The 26085-nt window shown below is 40.3% G+C and overlaps 1 protein-coding gene and 1 long non-coding RNA gene across 4 annotated transcripts in view; one reads left to right on the top strand and one right to left on the bottom strand.

Annotated features, from left to right (window-relative positions):
- The window catches only part of prkdc (protein kinase, DNA-activated, catalytic subunit), a 248835-nt gene that overhangs the window by 39049 nt on the left and 183701 nt on the right, over positions 1-26085 (bottom strand). For all 3 annotated transcript variants that reach the window (XM_043688290.2, XM_043688291.2, XM_087986422.1), the window contains 11 exons: positions 23898-24006; positions 22110-22221; positions 19867-20053; positions 17448-17622; positions 16612-16802; positions 16339-16519; positions 14730-14890; positions 11397-11608; positions 6458-6545; positions 6232-6375; positions 4327-4534 (listed from right to left, as the gene is read on the bottom strand). In XM_043688290.2, coding sequence (XP_043544225.2) covers positions 4327-4534; positions 6232-6375; positions 6458-6545; positions 11397-11608; positions 14730-14890; positions 16339-16519; positions 16612-16802; positions 17448-17622; positions 19867-20053; positions 22110-22221; positions 23898-24006 — 1768 coding nt within the window. The remainder of the gene's footprint in view (positions 1-4326; positions 4535-6231; positions 6376-6457; positions 6546-11396; positions 11609-14729; positions 14891-16338; positions 16520-16611; positions 16803-17447; positions 17623-19866; positions 20054-22109; positions 22222-23897; positions 24007-26085) is intronic.
- LOC122549083 (uncharacterized) overlaps positions 1-26085 on the top strand; it is a 54082-nt gene that overhangs the window by 7187 nt on the left and 20810 nt on the right. Inside the window, exons 2-3 of the long non-coding RNA XR_006311401.2 lie at positions 16367-16537; positions 22551-22619. This is a non-coding gene — a long non-coding RNA (uncharacterized LOC122549083). The remainder of the gene's footprint in view (positions 1-16366; positions 16538-22550; positions 22620-26085) is intronic.

The raw sequence follows: 26085 nt of genomic DNA, 5'->3' as shown, positions 1-26085 counted from the left end.
TTGTATAGTGATCCCAAAGCAGTTGTGATTACCAATGGATTAGGCTCGGATACCTTCAGTGTGGATAGGGGCTGCCGTTAGGGATATCCTCTTTTGCCATTGCTATTTACACTAATAATTGAGCCACAAGCAGAAGCTATATGGGCTGATCCTAATATAACAGCCCCGAGGATTGGTACAGGTAAACATAAAATTACCCTTTATGCAGATGATGTTCTTCTATTTCTTAGTAATCCTTTGATATCCGTGCCTCACTTAATCCAAGTTATTAATACATTTAGTGTATTTTCAGGCTATAAAATTAATTTCTCAAAATCGGAGGCTATGCCAATGGGTGGCTTTGCTAGTATATCCCACTTATTGGACGGATCCCACTTTCCCTTTCGCTGGTCCCTGGAGGGTTTCTTATATTTAGGCATTTTTATTACCCCAGTATTTGGTCAGTTGTATAAGGCTAACTTTGTGCATTTACTGGAAAGGATAAGGCAGGACCTCCAGCGATGGGAAGACCTTCCAATTTCCTGGCTTAGCAGAATAGCACGAATTAAAATGAATGTCCTGCCCCGTCTCCTATACCCTATGAGAATGCTTCCGGTGATGCTGCAGAGGCTGGCACTACGTAAATTATATGGCTGGTTGGGTTCCTTTATCTGGAATCATAGACGGCCCCTCATTAAGCTGAAGAAGCTACAGCTTCCAGAGGCTAGGGGAGGATTGGATTTCCCAGATTTTAGGAAATATCAGTTAAGTTCCCTATTAAGCTACATAGCCGATTGGGTCTGACCCACAATCAATCTGGCTGGACATCGAGGCTTCTCAAGTAAAATGCCCATTTATTAACCTCTTGTTTTCAGACAAGAGGAAAATCATCACGGATCAATGTAAAAACCCTATAATACTAAACACAATTAAAGCTTGGAATATAATGCGGCAAAATGAGGGCAACTCACGTAAAACATCCCCCTATACTCCGATAGTGGGAGCACAGGGATTTCAACTGGCTTACAGATGCCACTTTCAAACTCTGGAGATCCAGGGGTATCTCCTGTTTAGGGGATCTGTTTAAAGAAGGGGTCCTGATGTCTTTTAAACAGCTGCATCAGAAATTTGGATTACCTAATGGAGACCTCTTTCGATACTAACAAATTCGAGATTACACACAGAAGAAGACTACATTATTAGATAGTCTTTATAAATCAGATAGAGAACGTAGAGTGTTATGGCCAATGGGAGTATCTTCCGTCAGCACTATTTATCATTTATTACATCATAAAGCATATGGACAATCTGCTTAAAACATGGGATCAGAATTTGGGACTGGAAATCTCTATAGAAATGTGGAATGACATTTGGAAAAATGCCAGAAGAATCTCCATCTGCAACAGAACTCAGGCTATTCAGTTGAAGATACTTCATAGGGCCCATATAGCACCGGACCGATTGGCAAAATTTAAGGCAGGAGCATCTCCAATGTGTCCCAAAAGTAAAATAGAGGTGGGCACTCTTGTACATTGCCTATGGACCTGTCATAAGATCCGTAGATATTGTGCTTATCCATGTGCTTATCCAAGGATTGTTTAAATCTCCCTAATGTGGCTGAGTTAACTATGTTGGCAGGAAGGGCATTCCACGCCCTTACCACTCTCTTGAGTAAAGAACCTGCCTCTGACATCCGTCTTAAATCTATCAGCCCCCAATTTGTAGTTATGCCCCCTTGCACAAGCTGATGTCATCATCCTCGGAAAAAGACTTTCACGGTCTACCCTATCTAATCCTCTGATGATCTTGTATGTTTCCATCAAATCCCCTCTTAGCCTTCTTCTTTCCCATGAGAACAGACCCAAGTCTCTCAGCCTCTTCCCTCCTAACCAGGCAACATCCTGGTAATCTCCTCTGCACCTTTTCCAATGCTTCCAAATCCTTCCTGTAATGGGGCATTTTGGGGCCAGTGACCATAATTCTATTAGTTTTAAAATAGTGATGGAAAAGGATAGACCAGATCTAACAGTTGAAGTTCTAAATTAGAGGAAGGCTAATTTTGACAGTATTAGGCAAGAACTTTCAAAAGCTGACTGGGGGCAGATGTTTGCAGGTAAAGGGACGGCTGGAAATTCGGAAGTCTCCAGAAATGAGATAATGAGAGTCCAGAGACAGTATATTCCTGTTAGTGTGAAAAGAAAGGCTGGTAGGTGTAGGGAATGCTGGATGACTAAAGACATTGAGGGTTTGGTTCAGAGAAAGAAGGAAGCATATGTCAGGTATAGAGACTGAGTGAGTCCTTAGAAGAGCACAAAGGCAACAGAAGTATACTTAAGAGGGAAATCAGGAGGGCAAAAAGGGAACGTGACATAGCTTTGGTAAACAGGGTTAAGGAGAATCCAAAGGGATTTTATGGCTACATTAACGATAAAAGATTGACTAGGGAGAGAATAGGGTCCCTCAAAGATCAGCAAGGTAGCCTATGTGTGGAGCTGAAGGAGGTGGGGGAGATATTAAATGAGTATTTTGTATCAGTGTTTACTGTGGAGACGGACATGCAAGATACAGAATGTGGGGAAATAGATGGTGACATCTTGAAAAATGTCCATATTACAGAGTGGGAAGTGCTGGATGTCTTGAAACACATAAAAGTGGATAAATTCCCAGGACCTGATCAGGTGTACCCTCGAACTCTGTGGGAAGCTATGGAAGTGTTTGCTGGACCCCTTGCTGAGATATTTGTATCACTGGAGTTTGGCCAACGTGGTATTATTTAAGAAAGGTGGTAATGGCAAGCCAGGGAACTACTGACTGGTGAGCCTGACATTGGTGGTGGACAAATTGTTGAAGTAAATCCTGTCTCTCAGGATTCCCAAGTATTTGTAAAGGCAAGGACTGATTAAGGGTAGTCAGCATGGCTTTGTGTGTGAGAAATCATGTCTCACAAACTTGACTGAGTTCTATGAAGAAGTAAGAAAGAGGATTGATGAGGGCAGAGCGGTCGACGTGATCTTTGTGGACTTCAGGAAGACATTCGACAAGGTTCCTCATGGGAGACTGGTTTGCAAAGTTAGATCTCATGGAATACAGGGAGAACTAGCCATTTGGATATAGAACTGGCTCAAAGATAGATGACAGACGGTGGTGGTGGAGGGTTGTTTTTCAGATTGGAGGCCTGTGACCAGTGGAGTGCCACAGGGATCAGTGCTGGGTCCACTGCTTTTCATCATTTATATAAATGATTCAGATGTGAACATAGAAGGTATAGTTATTAAGTTTACAAATGACCCCAAAATTAGAGTTGTAGTGGACAGCGAAGAAGGTTACCTCAGATCATAATGGGATCTTGATCAGATGGGCCAAAGGGCTGAGGAGCGGCAGATGGAGATTAATTTAGATAAATGAGAGGTGTGGCATTTTGGAAAAACAAATCAGACCAGGATTTATACACTTAATTGTAAGGTCCTAGGGAGTATTGCTAAACAAAGAGACCTTGGAGCGCATGTTCATAGTTCCTTGAAAGTGGAGTCACATGTAATAAAATAGTGAAGAAGGCTTTTGGTATGCTTTCCTTTACTGGTCAGAGCATTGAAGTTGGGAGGTCATGTTGCACTGTATAGGACGTTGCTTAGGCCACTTTTGGAATATTGCAAGAAATTCTGGTCTTCTTCCTATCGGAAGGATGTTGTGAGACTTGAAAGGGATCAGAAAAGATTTACAAGGATTATTGCCAGCGTTGGAGGATTTAAGCTATAAGCAGAGGCTGAACAGGCTGGGACTGTTTTCCTTGGAGCATCAGTGGCTGAGAGGTTTATAAAATCATGAGGGGAATGGTTAGGGTAGATTGACAAGGTCTTTTACCTGGGGTGTAGGAATCTAGAACTAGAGGGCATAGGCTTAGGGTGAGAGGGGAAAGATATAAAAGGAACTTTTTCACAGAGGATGGTTTGTGTATGAAATGAGCTGCCAGTGGAGGCTGGTACAATTACAGCATTTAAAAGGCATCTGGATGGGTATATGAATAGGAAGGATTGAGGGGGATATGGGCCAAGTGGTACTAGATTAGGTTAGGATATCTGGTCAGCATGGACGAGTTGGACTGAAGGGTCTGTTTCCGTGCTGTACATCTCGGTAACTCTATTTAAAATAATGTGATATTTAAAGGAATGTTAAAAAGAACTATAATTATTTACATTTAAAAATCATAAACTTATCACGCTCAGTATTCAACAAGTATGTGACAGAAAGTGTAGTTTTGACATTGTGTAGTCAGTTTTATAATAGCGTTTTGAGTAAAGTTATAAATAATTAAAACACAGTGCATCATATTAAGAGGATGTAACTTGCCAGGGATTTCTAAATCATTCCTGAGGTACTCGGGTTTGAATTCACTCATCCACGGTGAGTACTCTTTCAAGTTCCCAGGTGGCGCCTGCTGTTTCTTGCACACTGTTTCCAGGATTTTCTTTGTTGCTTCATCAAAAGTTTTTATGTTCATGTCCAGTAGTCTTGAACCTTCTTTTCCATAATATTGATCAAAAGCTTTTTTAAACACCTGAAATTGTAAAAGCATGATTACAGTAAGATTTAGTGCACACTGTTATGAAACTGATAACTGGAATACATTCTACTTGGATAGGCCATTAAGGTAAATACAACAGAAACAACAATCCTACAAATAACTTTCAATCTGAAATTAATTATTGCCTCCTTTCAAAAATGAAAACAAATTTTTAAATCCACATCTAGTTCAAATTCAGTCATGCAAATCAGAAAGGTACAAGATTTAATCTCCTATCTGCATTGAATGAGCTAAGGATGCTACAATAGGTCTGATCTCTTTCGGGACTGGGATAGGGAAGAAACAAGATTTTATCAAAGCATACAGTCATAGAGATGTACAGCATGGAAACAGACCCTTCGGTCCAACCCGTCCGTGCCGACCAGATATCCCAACCCAACCTAGTCCCACCTGCCAGCACCCGGCCCATATCCCTCCAAACCCTTCCTGTTCAAAAACCCATCCAGATGCCTTTTAAATGTTGCAATCGTACCAGCCTCCACCACTTGCTAATAATGTCTAATAAACATGTCCACACTGGATGTGGATAGGACTGGAGTCAGCTGTGATGTGCATTTAAATGACACTCAGTCTAGGCTCATCCCACTGGATGCTTAGTGCCAATAACCAAACCGAGAAGGACTTAATATGTTTAGATGAGATGTGGTGCTGAGTGCCAATTGACAGAGCAAAGAGTGAGAGAAATAAATTATATAACAAATACCAGAAAGAAAAAAAATACTGTTGAAGTGTTAACAAGTTATACAATTCATGACAATTTATTGGTAAAGGAAGTTAGAAATGCCATTAGATCCGTTTGGGAATTTCTAAATGTGAACCTTGCTGGATACAATGTAATCACTCAGTATTTTCAACATTAACTACATCAACCCATATTAGATTTTTATTTGCATTTTTAATTTTTATTTGTAACACCATTAGCTGGATGGATGGAGCAAGGACCCAGTCAGTAGCCACATTACCCTACCCTAAATTTTCTCTCTCCTCCTATTTTACAGAATCACACAAGTGTTACAGCAAAGAAGGAGGTCATTGTGTCTGCACTGGTTCTTCAAATGAAGATTATCCCTTACTGCCAAATTCTTGCTTTTTCCTATACCCTTGCACATTATTACTCTCCAAATAATAATATCTGGAAGCAGATGTATTTATTGACAATGAATTCTTAATATTGTTTCAGCAGGAGAGCACTTGATCTGGTAGCAACCATTGCTCAATGACTCAAAACAAAAAAATAAATATTTTGAAAGCTTTCTGAATTCTAAATGTAGTCTCTTCACACTCAAGTGTGATAAAGAAATATTTAAAATATAAAAATAAATATAAGCACGAGTCAGTCTAAGAATTCTATTCTTAAATATCAGTACATCTTATAAGGAATACAATGAATTTTATAAAATGTTGAAGAAAGCAAAATGAATTGACCACAGGAACAAATGCTTAAATTCACCTTGACTAATTTAGATCACATTGATTTATGGAGTCTGATTCTCACTCTTGAAGTCTAATACTCTTTTATTACTGTTAGAAGTAATGATATTTGAACTGATTTGAAAGCATCTATCAAAGGCCACAGCTTTTTGTGCACTCAGAGGTCATCTCAGACATGAAAGATTAGGTTCCAACATGGATCTAGTGGACACAAAATTAACTGATGAACTTTCACCAACCTGAACATATCTTGTTCTGAATGCTCCAATGCCAGGAAATTGTAAAGATGCTAGATTTGAGTACATTTCATCATACATGTTTTTCAAAAGTTTTTTATCTTTCACTTTCTTCTCCAGTTCAATCTTGAAATCATTAGCCCAGTCCTGTTGAAAGAATAAAAAAATTGCTTTGTTCATTTGTAAAGTTTGAATTAATATTGAGAAATGTCTGAACTCTGAATATTACCTTAAAGAGCAAGTCTGGATTACTGAACTGTTCTAAGGAATGAATAAAACTTTCAACAACACCCCCTTTATTGAGTTTGGTTTTTAACCTGAAAAGAAAAAATATTGTGTTTATGATAGTACAGGCCAGATTCTAAACATCAACATAAAGCAGATTTAATGACAATCTCATTCACATCAACAAATATTAAACAAAGATAATAGTTAAAATTTGGATCAGTGACAGAGTGAAGAACATGGACAGTAGGAAAGGAGGCTGCATACAGGAACAGGTCGATGAGAAACAAAGGCAACTGGATTTTTGAGATGTCAAGAAAGCACGGTTTGGTGTTGGATCTGAAGTGGTGGTGTTAATAAATATAAATGCTTAAAATATTCAGCATGGCTGGCAGCATTTGTAGACATGGAAACAATATAATGCTTATACAGGGCAACCTCGATTATCAGAAAGACATGGGTGGGGAGTATTTTGTTCAGATAATCGAATATTCGGATAATCGAATGTTCGGATAACACAGTTTATTCAAACATCGGGGCCTTGAGATCTTGTTCGGATATTCTGAAATTCGGATAGCCAAGATTGTTCTCTAGTCGTGATCTTCCCTCAGAAAGGAGACAAGTTAGAAACGCAATAGTTTTTATGTAGGTGAAAAAAACAAAACCAAAAGGTCTGTGAAAGATAGTGGCATTCAAAGTTATGAGCAGTTTGTTGGAGCAAGTTGACAAAACTGTTCCCTTTGACAAGTTAGGTCAGTTATTCAAGGTCATAGTTTTAGATAACTGTCAAAAAACTTGAGGAGAGGTGAAGAAAAGTTATTTCATTCATGGTTGTCAAGATTTGGAAAGCACCACATGAAAGGGTACTGGAATCAGATCATAGGACCTTTCAAAAGGCAATTGCATGTGTACTTGAAAAGGAGTGATTGCAGATTTTAGGGGAAATACTGGGGCATGGGATTAAATTGGTGAGTACAGACTCAAAAGGTAGATTAGCTACCGATCTGATCATTATTGGAGAGTAACTTTTTTATACAAATGAGTTAGCACTGCTGCCTCACAGCGCCAGGAACCTGGCTTCAATTCCATCTTCGGGCAACTGTCCGTGTGGAGTTTGCTCATTCTTCCTGTGTCTGCGTGGGTTTCCTCAGGGTGCTCCGGTTTTTTCCCACAATCCAAAGATGTGCAGGTTAGGTGAATTGGCCATGCTAAGTTGCCCATAGTGTTCAGGGATGCATTAGTCAGGGGTAAATGTAGAGTAATAGGGTACGGGAATGGGTCTGGATGGGTTACTCTTCGGAATGTCGGTGTGGGCTTGTTGGGTCAAAGGGCCTGTTTCCACACTGTAGGGATTCTATGAATAATCTGAGAAAAGTGAGATATAAATGTGAACTCAAAATGAATTTAAAAACTATTCTCAGATAGACAGCATTGGAGGAATCCAGCTTCAAACACCATTTAGATCTTTTCTAGTGATTGTCATATTCTCAGAAGGAAACATCTATTTCTCCTCCTTTACACTTTGTGTTCCATGATTCTTCATCCTTCATGATTTCAGTGTATCTTTCTCTCATCTGACTTAAACATTTTCAAATCTGTGCCATTATTATAAACTCATACCCACTATGGCCACTTACTTGATCTCAAGATTTCTGAAACTCTTTATATCAGGCATGTTGGTCACTTCCTTAAATATTCCAACACAGAAGATTGATGAGGGCAGAGCAGTAGATGTGATCTATATGGACTTCAGTAAGGCATTCAACAAGGTTCCCCATGGGAGACTGATTAGCAAGGTTAGATCTCATGGAATACAGGAAGAACTAGCCATTTGGATACAGAACTGGCTCAAAGGTAGAAGACAGAGGGTGGTGGTGGAGGGTTATTTTTCAGACTGGAGGCCTGTGACCAGTGGAGTGCCACAAGGATCGATGCTGGGCCCTCTACAGTTTGTCATTTACATAAATGATTTGGATGCGAGCATAAGAGGTACAGTTAGTAAGTTTGCAGATGACACCAAAATTGGAGGTGTACTGGACAGTGAAGAGGGTTACCTCAAATTACTACAGGATCTGGACTAGATGGGCCAATGGGCTGAGAGGTAGCAGATGGAGTTTAATTCAGATAAATGCGAGGTGCTGCATTTAGGGAAAGCAAATCTTAGCAGGACTTATATACTTAATGGTAAGGTCCTAGGGAGTGTTGCTGAACAAAGAGACCTTGGAGTGCAGGTTCATAGCTCCTTGAAAGTGGAGTCGCAGGTAGATAGGATAGTGAAAACGGCGTTTGGTATGCTTTCCTTTATTGGTCAGAGTATTGAGTACAGGAGTTGGGAGGTCATGTTGCGGCTGTACAGGACATTGGTTAGGCCACTTTGAAATATTACGTGCAGTTCTGGTCTCCTTCCTATCGGAAAGATGTTGTGAAACTTGAAAGAGTTCAGAAAAGATTTACAAGGATGTTGCCAGGGTTGGAGGATCTGAGCTACAGGGAAAGGCTGAGCAGGCTGGGGCTGTTTTCCCTGGAGCGTCAGAGGCTGAGGGGTGACATTATAGAGGTTTACAAAATTATGAGGGGCATGGATAGGACAAATAGACAAAATATTTTCCCTGGGGTCAGGGAGTCCAGAACTAGAGGGCATAGGTTTAGGGTGAGAGGGGAAAGATATAAAAGAGACCTAAGGGGCAACTTTTTCACGCAGAGGGTGGTACGTGTATGGAATGAGCTGCCAGAGGATGTGGTGGAGGCTGGTACAATTGCAACATTTAAGAGGCATTAGGATGGGTATATGAATAGGAAAGGTTTGGAGGGATATGGGCCGGGTGCTGGCAGGTGGGACTAGATTGGATTGGGATATCTGTTCGGCATGGACGGGTTGGACCGAAGGGTCTGTTTCCATGCTATACATCTCTATGACTCTAACCTCATCCTCTCTGCTAATTGCATAACACCCTATATCTTCAGCCTCTCCCAGAAAATAAGCTTTTGTTGTGGTTCTGTTCGCCAAGCTGGAAATTTTTGTTGCAAACGTTTCGTCCCCTGTCTAGGTGACATCCTCAGTGCTTGGGAGCCTCCTGTGAAGCGCTTCTGTGGTGTTTCCTCCGGCATTTATAGTGGCCTGTTCCTGCCGCTTCCGGTTGTCAGTTTCAGCTGTCCGCTGTAGTGGCCGGTATATTGGGTCCAGGTCGATGTGTTTGTTGATGGAGTTTGTGGATGAGTGCCATGCTTCTAGGAATTCCCTGGCTGTTCTTTGTTTGGCTTGACCTATAATGGTAGTGTTGTCCCAGTCAAATTCATGTTGCTTGTCGTCTGCGTATGTGGCTACTAAGGATAGCTGGTCGTGTCGTTTCGTGGCTAGTTGATGTTCATGGATGCGGATCGTTAGCTGTCTTCCTGTTTGTCCTATATAGTGTTTTGTGCAGTCCTTGCATGGGATTTTGTACACTACATTAGTTTTGCTCATGCTGGGTATCGGGTCCTTCATTCTGGTGAGTTGTTGTCTGAGGGTGGCTGTTGGTTTGTGTGATGTTATAAGTCCTAGTGGTCGAGTAGTCTGGCTGTCAGTTCTGAAATGTTCCTGATGTATGGTAGTGTGGCTAGTCCTTTGGGTTGCGGCATGTCCTCGTTTCGTTGTCTTTCCCTTAGGCATCTGTTGATGAAATTGCGAGGATATCCGTTTTTGGCGAATACCTTGTACAGGTGTTCCTCTTCCTCTTTTTGCAGTTCTGGTGTACTGCAGTGTGTTGTGGCCCTTTTGAATAGTGTCTTGATGCAACTTCGTTTGTGTGTGTTGGGGTGGTTGCTTTCATAGTTCAGGACTTGGTCTGTGTGTGTGGCTTTCCTGTATACCTTTGTGGTGAATTCTCCGTTCGGTGTTCTCTGTACCATCACGTCTAGGAATGGGAGTTGGTTATCCTTTTCTTCTTCTCTCGTGAATCGGATTCCTGTGAGTGTGGCGTTGGAAGAGAAAGAGGAACACCTGTACAAGGTATTCACCAAAAATGGATACCCGCGCAATTTCATCAACAGATGCCTAAGAGAAAGACAACGGAACGAGGACATGCCGCAACCCAAAGGACTAGCGACACTACCATACATCAGGAGCATTTCAGAACTGACAGCCAGACTACTGTGACCACTAGGACTTATAACAGCACACAAACCAACAGCCACCCTCAGACAACAACTCACCAGAACGAAGGACCCGATACCCGGTATGAGCAAAACTAATGTAGTGTACAAAATCCCATGCAAGGACTGCACAAAACACTATATAGGACAAACAGGAAGACAGCTAACGATCCACATCCATGAACATCAACTAGCCACGAAACGACACGACCAGCTATCCTTAGTAGCCACACACGCAGATGACAAGCAACATGAATTCGACTGGGACAACACTACCATTATAGGGCAAGCCAAACAAAGAACAGCCAGGGAATTCCTAGAAGCATGGCACTCATCCACAAACTCCATCAACAAACACATCGACCTGGACCCAATATACCGGCCACTACAGCGGACAGCTGAAACTGACAACCGCAAGCGGCAGGGACAGGCCACTATAAATGCCGGAGGAAACACCACAGAAGCGCTTCACAGGAGGCTCCCAAGCACTGAGGATGTCACCTAGACAGGGGACGAAACGTTTGCAACAAAAATTTCCAGCTCGGCGAACAGAACCACAACAACGAGTACCCGAGCTACAAATCTTCTCCCAAACTTTGAATAAGCTTTTGTATTCTCCTGTAATTTACTCTTCAATTTGCAACTTTTTCTCTCCATGTCTATGTTGTCATAAAACCTTTGCCACTGTTGAGTTGTTTAAATGTTCCTTCATCTCTTTCTTAAATGACCTGCTAATTATCTGATACAGTTCACAAGGTGGAAAGACCTTTTAATGAAAAATTGGATGACTGAATAACAGAACTTCTTATTACCTCTCAACAAACTCTTTGTTCTTGTTGCCATTTGCAGATGGTTCAAAGGTATAATTCTCACTGCTAATCTTAAATGGGTACACAATAGCCTGTGGGTAGGAATCTGCAATCTTCTCTATGATGGGTTGGATAACACAAGCTTCTTTTTTGTCAAGTGCAGCCATCATTTGATTAATCCAACCAATAAATTGCCAGCATGGAATGGTAGACACCTGAGGGAAATTTGAAGAGTTATTAATTTATCATATTTATCCACAAACTAAGCAAATTATTTAAATAAAGAATTTCCTTAAAGATCATTTTTCTCACTGCATGTGCCATTTACCAACTTAAGTAACTGACTTGTCAGCTATCTTATCATAGAGGAAACCTTATTTATGATAAATAACTTGTGATCAAAACTACTTTCACTGACATTTGCCTAATATTTAAAATCTAACAATGAATCTATAAACATTGCGTCCAAATGAAGTGATTTAGTGCTTTGATTCATGGTGACACAAGATGGAAATATTATTTTAAGACAATGTTCTTTTTGTTTCAAATAAGTTTTGGCATGAAAAAAATAAAACTTAAAACAATCTTTATTAATTCCCCATCAAGCATTGGCCCAACAATGTAATTAAAATTGTAAAATTCTTAACTCCACTGAATGAGAATTGGAAAACAGAGTCCCACTGAAGGAGCATGGACTGCTCTGTTACTAGTTGAGAAGGAGCAGTCAAACTTTACTGAAGGACATCGAACTTGGCATGAATACTGGGCATATCAAAAAGAAAATATCAAATTCCCCAGCATGTCTACTGGCTAACACTATCTGCCTATTCTAATTCTACTTACCAACACCTCTCTATGAAAATGGAACTTTGTCTCCACAAGGACTGGATGGCAGCCATTCCTACTAATACTGTCATGAATAGGTGCACCTGTGACAGGGTTCAAGAGGATGAAGTCAGGAAAAACTATTCCCTTGTTTTAGTTCTTTCACCAAGTGCCACAAGGACTCAGTCAGTAGGAAAGGTACTCAACCCCACTTCGTGGGAGACATTGAAATCCTGCATCCAGAGTTAATTCTATGCACTTGCTATCCTCACAGCGTCCTTTTAATGCTGTGCCACATGGAGGAACACTGAATCATCAGTTGACTGTATGTGATAATAAACCAGGGGTTTTCTTGCACATGTCTGACCTGACATCACAAGATTTAATAGGTTCTGCGGCCAATATTGAGGACTCCCATTCCCACTAACATTTGTGCTAATTGTATGATCACCATTATAGATACTAGCATTTTATTCCAGAATTTTTTAATAAATTGAATTTAAACTCCCCACATGCTGCAATGTGTTCAAACTTAGATCTTTGGATTATAAATTTTTGGAAGGGATTCTGAGAGACAGGATTTATATGTATTCAGAAAGACAAAGACTGATTAGGGATAGTTAACTTGGCTTTGTGTGTGGGAAATCATATTTCACTAAATTAATTGAGTTTTTTTGAAGACTTGACAAAGAAGATTGATGAAAGCAGAATCATGGATGCTGTCTATTTGAACTTCAGTAAGGCGTGTGGTAGATTGGTTAGCAAGGTTAAATCACAGAGAGCACAAGGCGAGGCAGCTATTTGGATACAAAATTGGCTTGAAGAGGGTGGTGAGGAGGGGAGCTTTTCAGACTGGAGACCTGTGACCAATGATGTGCTGCAAGGATCGGTGCTGGGACCACTGCTTTTCATCATTTATATAAATGATTTGCACGTGAATATAACTTATGGCTTGTGAGTTTGCAGAAGACACCCAAAATAGGTGGTATAGTAGATAGTGAAGAACGTCATCTCAGGTACAACAGGACCTTGATCAGATGGGCCAACTGGCCAAGGAGTGGCAGATGGAGATTAATTGAGATAAATGTGAGGTGCTGCATTTTGGAAAGACAAATCAGGGCAGGTCTGCTAATGGTAGGGCCCTGGGGAGTGTTCTGAACAAACAAACCTTGGAGTGCAGGTGCATAGATCCTTGAAGGAGGAGTGAGAGGTAGACAAGGTGAAGGCGGTGATTGGAATACTTACCTTCATTGGTCATAACACTGGGTACAGGAATTGGGATGTCATGTTATGGCTGTACAGGACATTGGTGAGGCCACTATTGGAATATTGCGTGCAATTTTGATCTCCCTACTAAAGGAAAGAAGCTGTGAAATTTGAAAAGTTTCAGAAAAGATTGACAAGGATGTGGCCAGAGTTGGAGGATTTAAGCAATAGGGAGAGATTGAATAGGCTGGGGCTATTTTGCCTGAAGCGTCAGAGGCTGAGTAATGACCTTATAGGAGTTTATAAAATCATGAGGGGCATGGATAGGGTGAATAATCAAGGCCAAGATTAGAGTGTGCTGGAAAAGCACAGCAGGTCAGGCAGCATCCGAGGACAGGAAAATTGACGTTTCGGGTAAAAGCCCTTCATCAGGATTTCCTGAAGAGTTTTTGCCTGAAACGTCGATTTGCCTGCTCCTCGGATACTGCCTGACATGCTGTGCTTTTCCAGCACCACTCTAATCTTGACTCTAATCTCCAGCATCTGCAGTCCTCACTTTCGCCTACCTGAATAGTCAAGGCCTTTTCCCCAGGGTGGGGGGAGTCCAAAACTAGAGGGCACAGGTTTAAGGTGAGAGGGGAAGGATTTAAAAGGGCAACATTTTCATGCAGAGGGTGGTGCATGCATGGAATGAGCTGCTGGAGGAAGTGGTGGAGGCTAGTATAATTACAATATTTAAAAGGCATCTGGATGGGTACATGAATAAGGAGGGTTTAGAAGGATATAGGCCAAGTGCTGGAAAATGGGATGAGATTAATTTAGGATATCTGGTCAGTATGGAAGAGTTGGACTGAAGGTTCTGTTCGGTGCTGTACATCTCTATGACTCTACATCTGAGTGCCTCTTCACTAGGTCTGACCTTGCCTTCGCCTGGTATTCACACAAAAAATGCTGTTAATGGAGTAAAAGCAAGGAGCAGAGTAAAAAGCATTGGAAGCCCCAAGTGTTTCTTCCCCGTTCCAAATCCATGGGCGATTATAGCGTAGGCTTTTATTATAGAGGGTCTGGTGACATAACACATTGGCACTCCTGCACACAGAACTGATCTCCTTCAATCCCATCTCATAAAATGAATGGCATCTCAACTGTGCTGCTAAAGTAAATACACAAAATATGAAGGAAGCTTATTCCTGCAGTGTTTCTGCCAATGACTGCAATCGGTTGTCATTCCAAAGTATAACTCTCCTGTTCACAGGGCAGTTTGTGAGATACAGAAAGATAACTGTCAGCGGAGCAAGTACATACCCCTCTGGTCATGACGTCCTGTGTCTCCACTGGATACAACTCCACGATCTGTAACAATCTGGGGAATCTCAGTCTAGCTTCCCTCGAATTATACTGCAATGCTTTTAACAAATTTTCCACTACACTTGCTGGGTACGTCTGCAGTTCAGGAAAATTGTTAACTGTAACAAACAGCAATTTATTTATTTAAAAGACATGAAAGAACCAAGAGTGTGTAATGGAGCAACAATGTTCTAAAGAACAGTTTTATTTTTGGATTAAAAGATATTGCTACAAAGCAAGCAAACTGTGGAAGAAGAAAATGCGGTTTAAAAATGAGTCAGTGGATCTCACTGAGAGCTGTATCTGCAATGTTGTCTTATTCAAGTAGTGGCGGAGGATTATAAGACATCTTGGCTCCATCTATGTGTGTCTATGTTTCAGAGTAGGTAGACCCAGAGACAGTACTTTGATTGGATTTCAATTACTGACTGAAAATGTGTTGCTGGAAAAGCGCAGCAGGTCAGGCAGCACCCAAGGAACAGGAGAATCGACGTTTCGGGCATAAGCCCTTCTTCAGGAATCATGCCCGAAACGTCGATTCTCCTGCTCCTTGGATGCTGCCTGACCTGCTGCGCTTTTCCAGCAACACATTTTCAGCTCTGATCTCCAGCATTTGCAGCCCTCACTTTCTCCTCTTGGATTTCAATTAGCCAGTTATTGTGGGCTCAGGAGGGTAACAGCAACCTGATTGGTTCCTGGGCAAGTTGTTCCAACCCTTTATGTGGGCAATAGAGCAGAAACATTCAAGCTTACAAATCACCTCAATTTCTCCATCCAAAAGAGAGATAAACAAACGAAGCAAGGGTAACATGAGAAAAAGCCTTTATACACAGCGAGTGGTGAGGGCATGGAATGCACTGCCTGGAAATATAGTGGTGGAGGGAGGATCAATTGAGGTATTGAAGGGAGCACTAGAAGGCTGACTGGAGTGTAATGATTTACAGGATTGTGGGATAAAGGCAGGAGCTTGGCACGAGGCCATACAGCCAGTGCAGACACAATGGGCCAAATGGCCTCCTTCTACACCATAATATATCTGTGATTTTATGTGAACAAGTAACAGCAAGTCTCCCAGTAACTGTTCTCACTCACCATTTCACTACAAACTGCTCTCTTTACAAAGCATTAAAAGGAGATGGGGATAAAATACCTTCAGATATACTAAAAGGGGCAAAATCTCAACCAGTGAAGGGGACTTTAGGAATAGGAGAGCTTGATTTCCAGCACACTACCCAAGTGAGCTGTGACAAAGTATTTGTAAACATTCTTGTGAAAGCTGTAAAAAAAAGTGAAGGATGAATACATTGCTCTTTACAAGAAGGGCCCCTTCCGAACTAAGGTCACCTTGCAAGCCTCAAAACTGGGGCTCCCACCTGGAAAGTCCAAATGACTCTCACGTCAGAACGCCATCTTGGGTTAAGGCCATATTCAAGGACAGTCAGTGAGGGAAACAGCAAGATCATACTTTTTTTTTGCCAGCCTTTCTTCCTTCCCAGTCATTTTGGGAGTGTATATAAAGCACAATTGCTACATGTTATGTAAAATACAAGCTTGAGTGTATTCTTACTATTTTCACTTTCTTCTTCCTCCCGCAGACATCTGTCACAGAAATTTGCCAAAGTCATGTAGGCCTTAATCACTCCCACTGTATCAACATGTTCTTCAGAAAGAGACTGCACTTCTTCTTCAGCTTTCTTAACAGCACTTTGAAGATATTCATGAGCTTTTCTGTATAATCCAATCGAAACCTGAAGAACAAAAAAAAGGTGCGATCAGATAACGTTCAGATATTAACTGTACTTATTCATCTTTTCAAATAGTTACAAGATTCTTTTGCTACCTGCACTGGGTTGTCACTGGTAGCTCCAGAAAGTTTTTTAACATTTTTTGCTCGATCCTCCTCGATATACTGAAGACATGATGGATCTTTATTCAGAGCATTAGCCATAATGTAGTAAGTTGTACCAAGTAATGTGTTCTGGTCTCTGAAAGCATGTCTTTGTGTATTTAGATTATCCACATCTATTTCACCTGTAACGCAAGATATCATTTAAGACCTGAAGATTTTAACTCCTCCTTAAGCATTTCTCTCTGAAATGGTTTTGGTATTTGCTCGAAGTAGGTGGTGGTGGAATGGCATTGTCACTGGACTAGTAATCTGGTGATCCAGGCTAATTCTCTGGGGTCATAGGTTTGAATCTTGCCAATGGCGGGAATTAAAAACTAATGTTGATCATTGTAAAAATTCCCTTATTTCACTAATATCATTTAGAGAAGTAAATTTGATATCCCCAGAGAAGAATATTAATTTTAAAAATTTGAACAAGGTTCTAACTTGGATTCCTCACACTCACTATTTCAAATAACAATAATTAAGAATTATTTTCTGATTTGCATTTTCCTGTTTTATATTTAATCACTTGACTACTCCTCAGTTGAATAAGTAGGTTAGTTTTCAGGCATCTGCTGTCCCCAATTCAGTTGATAGTGAGTGGATAGATGCTACATATTATGGGAAAATCAATGTTTTTGGATTTCTTCTTTGCCTGTGGCAAATTGATCTGTTGTTTCCATCCGGTGGCAAAATTGTCAGGAGCTTGCCCCAGTGAGAGGTGTGACCTAACATCAGTAATTTTCAATTTGTTACATCACTGTTAGAAATCTGTCAGCCATTACCTAGCAGTGGAATGGTTTTCATCACCGTTACTATCTGGTCAGCTCTCTTCATACTCCGACTACGTTTATGACTGAATCGGCTATAACTTTGTATCCACCTGAATCTCCAGTCATTTCGAATGTTAGATTCTTTGTGAAGTTCTTTCAGCAGCTTGGTGGACACTGAAAAGTTGTTCTGAAATTAGGAAAACAATTTAGCATCTGCAAAAGTTCAAACATTATGATAATGAACATAACAATAACTTGAAGAGTGGCTAATTTTGTAATCAAAAATACCAGGTTTAATGCGCAGGTACTTTACAAGTTTGTCACACTTAGAATTTATTTACACATTAATTAGATAAGTTGAAGTATTTCAACCGTAAAGTTAAAGATTTACAGTGGTGTAATTTAATGACATTTAAATTCTCATTGGAATTTAATGGCACTGAGGGATTTTGTGGACTGACACAGATCTTCTTTCGTACCTCTCAATTGGTTTACCTGCTGCCTTGAAAAGAACCATGTTGCCAAGATATTTGGGGCGGGGGGGGGGGGCACCCCATCTCAGTCACCAATCTCTCCTCGCTGATGGTAACTGCTGCCTATGATCAATGCGACTGCCTGTTTTCAGGGATCTAGCAATAATTCACAGTGATGGTTTCTGAGCATTAATGGCAGGAGTTCCTGCTCCCAATGGTAATGCCAGCAATGGAGAGCTGTTGTCCCTGTCTGGCCAGCAGCTCTGTGAACTAAAATTATCACCCTGCAATAAACCTTGATCATGGGGGGGAGAAAGCGTGAGGCTGGTAACTGAAGTGCTCGATTGCATTTAGATTTCAATGGGTCTCCAAGAATGAAGCAATGCAGGACTCCCAACAATTTTCTAACCAGTACTCACTGTTGCTGTAACTAAATTCCACCCCAGGTATTTGTTTAATGCCTCTTTAACTTAATTACTACCATTAAAAGTACTCCTGCCTTCACCTCTTGTTTAATTTCATGATTCTCTTCCTATTTACAGACCGAGGAAATCTTTGACAATGGGTCAAAGAAATTCTGACAACAGCACTCACAGTTGGATTGTCACTCTTCCTTTTTACATACCCTGTACTGGTTCTCAGAACTTCCGGCCTGTATATGTGATTCTATACTCTTGAGAAACGTGAGTCAAAGAGTGTGGTGCTGGAAATGGTGAAACTGGTGAAATCTGGCTGTGCTTTTCCAGCACAACACTGTTCGACTCTGATCTCCAGCATCTGCAGTGCTCACTTTCTCCCTCTTGAGAAATGTGGACTGTACCTGTTCAAGACGCTTTCTTGCACAGTATATCATCAACGCAGGAGGCCAGACCACTCCTGCTTTCTAAACAGGAAATGCCACATTCCATGATAAAAAAGTTGATTATCTCTTTGACAAGAAGAATAGTTAAATATGTAAGGTCAATGGGAGTGGCTTATGGTGCCAGATGGATGAACAGATAAGGTGGAGAGGTAGGATAGCAGGTGAGTAGTGAGAATGTAGTATGGCAGGTAGGTGAGTAAGAGCTAGGGTGGGTCAGATATTTGTTTGAGGATCATTAGTGTGGAAGTATGGGGTTGTAAGTGACTGGGGAGAGCTAAGTTTCCAGGACTGAAAGGAAGGCTTGAATCTGTCTAATCTGTCTTGGCTAATTATCCATGTAAATCAGTCAGAATCCTCTGAAATCTCCAAATGTAACAAAAAGCTTTTTCTGGGGAGGGGTTGCTGTGGTGGTGAGGAGAGGCTCCAGATGCCAGTCAACAGTAGTTGACTCTCTAGGCACTTACTGTGTATTGGGACTTTCAAAAGGTCCTATATTACATTTGTCATGGTGTGCCTGCAAGACCATAACAAATAGGAACAGGATTAGGCTCTTTGACCCCTCAAACCTGGTCCACCAATCAGTAGGATTATTGCCAATCTAACATTCCTCATGTCCTCTTTCCTGACTTTTTCCCAGAACCATTCATTCTCTTACTGATCAAGAATCCAACTATCTTGGCCTTAAATGTACCCCAGGACATGCCCCCACAGCTATCTTGTAATAAGGAGTTCCAAAGATTCCAAATCCTCAGAGAAGAATTCCTTCTCATCCCCAACTTAAAATGGTGCCTGTTTATTCTGAGACTATGACACATGGTGAGAGATGCTCCCATTGGTGATCCAATGACATTAGGGCTATTGGGATGAGGTAGCTAAAAAGCATTGAAGTGTTCAATCAGTCATGATTGTATTGAATGGCACGGCAGGTGCAACAGGCTGAAAGGTCTACTCTTGTTTCTATGTTCAGCAATGATATCAGTGGGCAAATTCAAACCAATATCAATTCCTGGCACTCTTTGCCAAGGAGAATGACGGATCAAATATCTTTACACTTACTACTTTTGAGCAACAGATGTCTGTATGTTTCGTTAAATACCTGTTTCCTTGCACTTTCTAACATTTTTAACTTCATATTAAATTTACAGCTTCTTATGAGCATGGTGATATCATCTTCTTCCTTGTCTATATCCATTTGTGTCTCAGCTCCTTCGTCATCCACCTCCATACTGTCATCAGCCTGAAGAAGTGACAGTCGCTCCTTAATCTTATCGAGGAAGAAGCAGCTGTGATATAGAAGATTTAAAAAATGGAAGAAACATTATAATAAAAAAACAGTTTGATCATTTGAAGCATTAGCTGTGCACTAAATATAAACTTGAAGTCAGGGGTGGCTGGTGCCAGACTTAGAAAGCTCAGGAAAACCCAAACAGTCCAGAGTGTTGGGTGAAAGGCAGTGTATGGGTAAGGTTTCATTAGGATGTGGTAGCTTAAGACAGACAGATCCACAGCTTACTGCAGCTTTAATTTATTTGTTTAAAATTTTATTTGGAGATGAAACCAAGAAAGTTGGAAACAAACTGCAAATATTTTTTATAAAATAAAAACAATTGGTAGGATATGAAACAATTTTAAAATTGAAAGCATTCACAAACAGGTTCTTGTCTGATTGGCAGGATGTAGAGTGAAGTCCCACATGGGTGTGTGCTAAGGGCTCAACATTTTACATTTTATAATCTATATCAATGACGTAGGTGAGGGTAGTGAAGGCATTGTGGCTAAATGTGCACATGTCATAAAGATAGGCCAAAAATTATGAAGAAAGCACCAGAGGTTTGTAGACACATAGATAGGTTGAGTGAATGGCCAATAATCTGGCAAATGAAGTGTAATATGGGAAAATGGGAAGTTGTTTGCTTTGGCAGTATAATAACTCAAAGTCTGATTGGAAAGGAACATCACTTGCTGTTAAACACTAAAATACTCGTAGCATACATAGGCTAGTCTCAGCCTGGGACAGACGGTTCTGCAGACCCATCCCCGGGTCTTCTTTTTTTTTCCTTTATATTTGGAAGTGCACTAACACACAACTGAGCATTTTTTAAATCCCATCATCAAATGATGGTGACTTTTTTTTCTCCATCTATTTAATGCTACCAGAGTCTGCTTTTTCCTTTTTTTTATATCCAGAAGTGCTCTTAAACACAATTTTTCTCCCTATCACCAATCACCATCACATCTTTTAAACACTGACCATCACCAGTGTGCCACAACAGCCCTTATAGGTTTGCTTTATGTATATCTGGAAGGGTTATCACACATAACCAAATGACTTTCCCACCATCAAAGCACCATAATTTGTTTTTGGTTTTAACTATTAACCACAAGCAGTAATCACCTGTGTAGCCAATTAGAAGTTTACCTGCAAAGCCCATTATGGGTAATGTGAACCAAAGGTGAGTGGGGTAAGGTAAGGGAGAGCGGGAAGAGGGTTTTTATACACACATACTCTGAAGTGCTATTACGCAAACTGAGCGATTTTTCCACCACCAAAATCACGATGACCTTTTCTCTTTTTCTTTTAACTACTGAATGAATGAATGGAACGAATGTATTAATGGATTAGCTTTATTGTCATATGTACTCAAAGTTGATAAGTTGTCACTTATAGCGCCATCTCAGGTATAGAGGTACCTTGGTACAATCCTTAGTTACCACCAGTAATCACCTGTTTAACCAATCATGTCAATTATGAGCAATGAAAACCAGTAAAAGTGGGACTAAATTAAAATGGAGTTGGAAGGGGAGATAAAGCACTGTATCCCCCATGATGCCTACTTCTCTCTAAAGGCATCACGTGCATTGATGGTAACCAGGGCATGAACACGACCCCAGTAAAGGGTGAGTCTGCAAATTCTGCTACAGCGGATAGAAAAATCTGAGTTCAATTGGTGCAGCACATCGATAAACAGCTAGGTGGGGACTGTCCCTGAAGTCATCAATGTTGACCCAGGACCCCAAGTACTTAGGGTCACAGCGCAACTATCAGAGTAACACAAGTGCCTCAGAACATTGACCTTTCTTCAGAACACGGAGACTTGAAATGTTAACTCTGTTTGCTTTTCAAAAATGCTGCCAGATCTGCTGAATTTCTCCAGCAATTTCTGATTTTGTTTGTTTCAGATCTCCAGCATGTGAAGGTTTTTGTTTTATCTTGGTAGTCCAGTGATATTACCACTACACCACTGCCTCCCCTAAATGTTTCCACTTCATAATTAATTTGCAGAGCCATTAAATAATTCCTTTGCTAAAAATCTGGACAAATTCATTCCAGCATCATACCGGTTTGTGATTATGTCATCCCACACACTCATAGGATCCAGCTTTGATTCTGGATACCGGCCTACCCATGTTCTTACTAGTTTTCGAAGTGGTACTTCAGAGGTTAAGTTACCTGCAAAATTCAATTGAATAGTTATTCCTCAAACTGTGAATTATTCATAAAATTAGATTACTTTGTGAAAATCTTACTCTCAGACTAAATAGAGTCAGGTTATGGCATGTCAATATTGATTATGAATGCTGTAATAGGCATGTAAACATTTATAAGTGGATTTCATCCGTAAATGTTTTGTAGTTCGAACATCATAAGCAAATATTAATAGCATTGATCATTGTTTTTGTTGAACCACTTAATTCAATCATTTTTTGGAAAACAACATGCTCACTTTGGAAAATAAGACATCAGATGACAAAATAGTTTTATTCTGTTCAAATTTACAGGAATCGCTTCTTTTTGCTACCACAGCTAATCCAGTGGTTTCCCACAAAGGCACAGCTGCTGACAACAGAGTAAGTTTGACACAGAAGAGTCATAGTGACAAAGGTGTTGGATTGAGGATTGTACCTCTGGGCAAGTGGATCTTGATGCTGGATGGAATAGGATAATAGTGGATCAGTTCAAGTTTACAGAAGGTGAAAGTGGCCAAAAGAGCAGTGCAAAAGACCAGTCTGAAGGTTACAGATGTATGGATAAGGTGAGGTGGAAGCAGGCAATGTTTATGCAATCTTTATGGAAACTCATCTGAGCTGGAGAAAAGTGCAGCCCTTTCAGGATTGTAGGCACAAACATCTCATATTTTCTTGAAGTATGAAATCAAATGTGCTTAATGGTAACAAACACGTCATCCTCACTATCACTTGCCTGCTATCTTAGGCAGATAGAGTGAGGACAAGTGCCTCACTTTATCGAAAGGGCCTTGGCATTAGTGAAAGCTGCTGGTCAAGGCCTACTCCTCAGCTATTCAGAGAAAGCCAAGTTCTTTCTCGTCCTTGTCATGTGAAGGTGAGTGTTGGGGGAGGCAATGGTCAAGGGGATTGAAGACAAGTACAGAACGGTAACTTTCAAAGTCAAATCCTTATTCTCATCTGTCCCTCTGATTTGGGCAATTGAAGGACCCTGACCGATTGCCATGGTTTCCCTGTCTGGAAACGAGCTACCTGTCTGGGGGGAAGCAGGATATTGGCTTCGTGGTAGTTAAGGCCATTAAGTGACTATTAATTGATGTCACAAGGACCTTAAATTCTGGTGCTGTCAAAGTCAGAAGTATGTCTTCTAATTACTGAGAAAATATCAATAAACATTTTCACAACAAATATATATAAAGTGAAAAACCTTGAGACTGCCTACAGTGATATCAGAAAAGCAAGTGGAAATAAATTCCAAGGTTTTCTGACTCAGATTGAAATATTGCATTTGGCATTTCTTATCCTGCATGAAACAAGTTATAAATACTTGTGGTATCTTGGTCACAAGTCCTTGGTTTCAGTAAGGCGCAAGGACTTCAGTTAATTATTTATTTTAGTTCAGCCATCAAGATGACCCACAATGTCATTGCAAAACATTATGATGATGCACTTCAAAATGATTCAAACCATTTTGTATGGGTTTAGCAAGTACATTCAATTAAAACTAAGCTTACATTCCTTCTTATGAGGCATTTGGCCATTATGTACCGTATTATTAAAAATGTTAAAATGATTGCATCCTGTCTGTGGTGAACTTTCAGCTGGAGGATCAGCATGTTTCTGTTATAGCTGTTATTATTTTGGCAAAGTACAGGATCTTACTTCCTTTGGTGATGAAATGGAGAAAATCCTGGATCTCTGTCAGAGTTTGAAGAGACTGCAATTTGGTCAGTCGACTCCTGTGGAGCAGTGGGTCAATGCTGGAATAATTCTTAGAAAAAGAACATTGAACACATTTATATGGTCATTTGTTATCAAAATGAAACACAAAAACATACATATTTTCTTAGAACCTTATTGTTTATTATTTTCCCGTTCCCTCTACCTGAATTATACCTTCTGATTGTCAAGCTATTAGGTCCACTCTAGAATCTAGAGTAGTCTGGAAAATCATAACCAGCACATCCACTATATCTACAGCGATTTCTTTTAAAACTTTGTTGATTGTTATACCCTTAAATTTCTCTTATTTATCTCTGCTGGTATTAGCTACCTAAGTCTCTCATTTCTATTATCTCCTCAGTTAATCTCTGAATACAAATTCTTCTCCTGCAAAGACAGACACACAAAGTTTGTTCAATATCACTTCCATTTCATCATTCCTCATGATAAGAACTCTCGTCTCTGCCTCTTTTGAACAAATTGTAGTTTATCTATCTTTTTATTCTTGTAAAAGCTCTTAGACTCTGATTTGGGATCCTGGGCTAGTTTTCTATTTTTTCCTTTATCAACTTTTCAGTAGCACTTTGCTGTTTGCTAGAACTCTTGTAATTCTAAAGTTCACAATCATTCTTTAAATGATTATTATCCTCTTCCTTTAATTAATACAATCTTTAACTTGCCTCATAGGCCATTGCTGGATCTTTCACAACTTTTTCAGTTGTATTTTTGAAATGGAACTTTATTTTAATATATTTTGTTAAAGGTTTTCACTATTTATTTCCAGCACATCTCTAGACTATTTATCAAATCAACATACAGTCCTCATCTCTTATGTAATTGGCTTTAACTCTTGGTGTCATCTAACTTAATATGGAATTCTATTGTACTATGATCATTCCTTCCCACCAAAGGAGATTTGACTTTGAGATTACTAATTAACCTGACCTCATTGCATGATACAAGATCTAAAGTAGCTTTATTCTGAGTTGATCCCTCAATGTTTTGCTCTTGAAAGCTGTTCCAAAAGAATCCTACAAACTTATCTTCCAAGTTATCCTATGCATTTGATTCTTCCAGTTTAAAAAAAATGTAAATCCCTCACATCTAATACTTTGCTCTTGCTACAAGCTCTCGTTAGTTATCATTTAATGCTTTGTCATGGGATACACGGTGGGAGAAGTGGGCTGGGGAGGGGAGAGAGAGCTAAAACAAACAATCCCAACATTGTTTTTTCACCAGAGTTCTTCCTAATCACCATTTATAGGATACTATTTCTCAATCTTGTGTGTCAAGATCCTTTCTTTTTATTGTTCTCATGTCATCCTTTATTATCAGGGCTACTACTCATGTTTTCCATTCTAATCATCTTTCCAAAATTATATGTGCTGTGAAATATTGCCCAACCTTTGTCACCTTGCAACCATATCACTCTAATGATCAACAGGCTTTGCCAATGGGCATCATTGGCAAAGCCAGTAATTGTTGAGATGAATAATGTACTCGGCCATTTCAAAGGGCAGTTTAGAGCTAATCACGCTCTGTGGTGTTGCAATGATATGTAGGCCAGATGAGGTAAGGACAGCAGATTTCCATCACAGGTATACTCTGGCTTTAGTGAACCAAATAAGTTAGTAAGATAATCTACGTTAGTTTTATGTGGTAGTTTCATAGTTACTATAATTGAGATTAGTTCTATATTCCATATTTACTTATTGAGTTTAAATTCCACGAACTGGTGTGATAATTAGATTACTTACTTACAGTGTGGAAACAGGCCCTTCGGCCCAACCAGTCCACAATGACCCGCCGAAGTGCAACCCACACAGACCTATTCCTCTACATTTACCCCTTCACCTAACACTACGGGCAATTTAGCATGGCCAATTCACCTAACCTGCACATTTTTGGACTGTGGGAGGAAACCGGAGCAACCGGAGGAAACCCACGCAGACATGGGGAGAATGTGCAAACTCCACACAGTCGCCTGAGGCGGGAATTGAACCTGGGTCTCTGGCGCAGTGAGGCAGCAGTGCTAACCACTGTGCCACCATGCCGCCCCAGAGTATGGGTATGAAATGAATGCCCCAGAGCATTAGACTGGTCTTTGATTTGTGCCACTAGTTAAACA

The sequence above is a fragment of the Chiloscyllium plagiosum genome, unplaced genomic scaffold (genome assembly GCF_037043375.1).
Source record: "Chiloscyllium plagiosum isolate Xiang-an unplaced genomic scaffold, Cpla_swu_hap1 HiC_scaffold_4, whole genome shotgun sequence".
Taxonomy (NCBI): Eukaryota; Metazoa; Chordata; class Chondrichthyes; order Orectolobiformes; family Hemiscylliidae; genus Chiloscyllium; species Chiloscyllium plagiosum.
The sequence above is the reverse complement of the archived record's forward strand: the minus strand, read 5'-3'. Positions and strand labels throughout refer to the sequence as shown.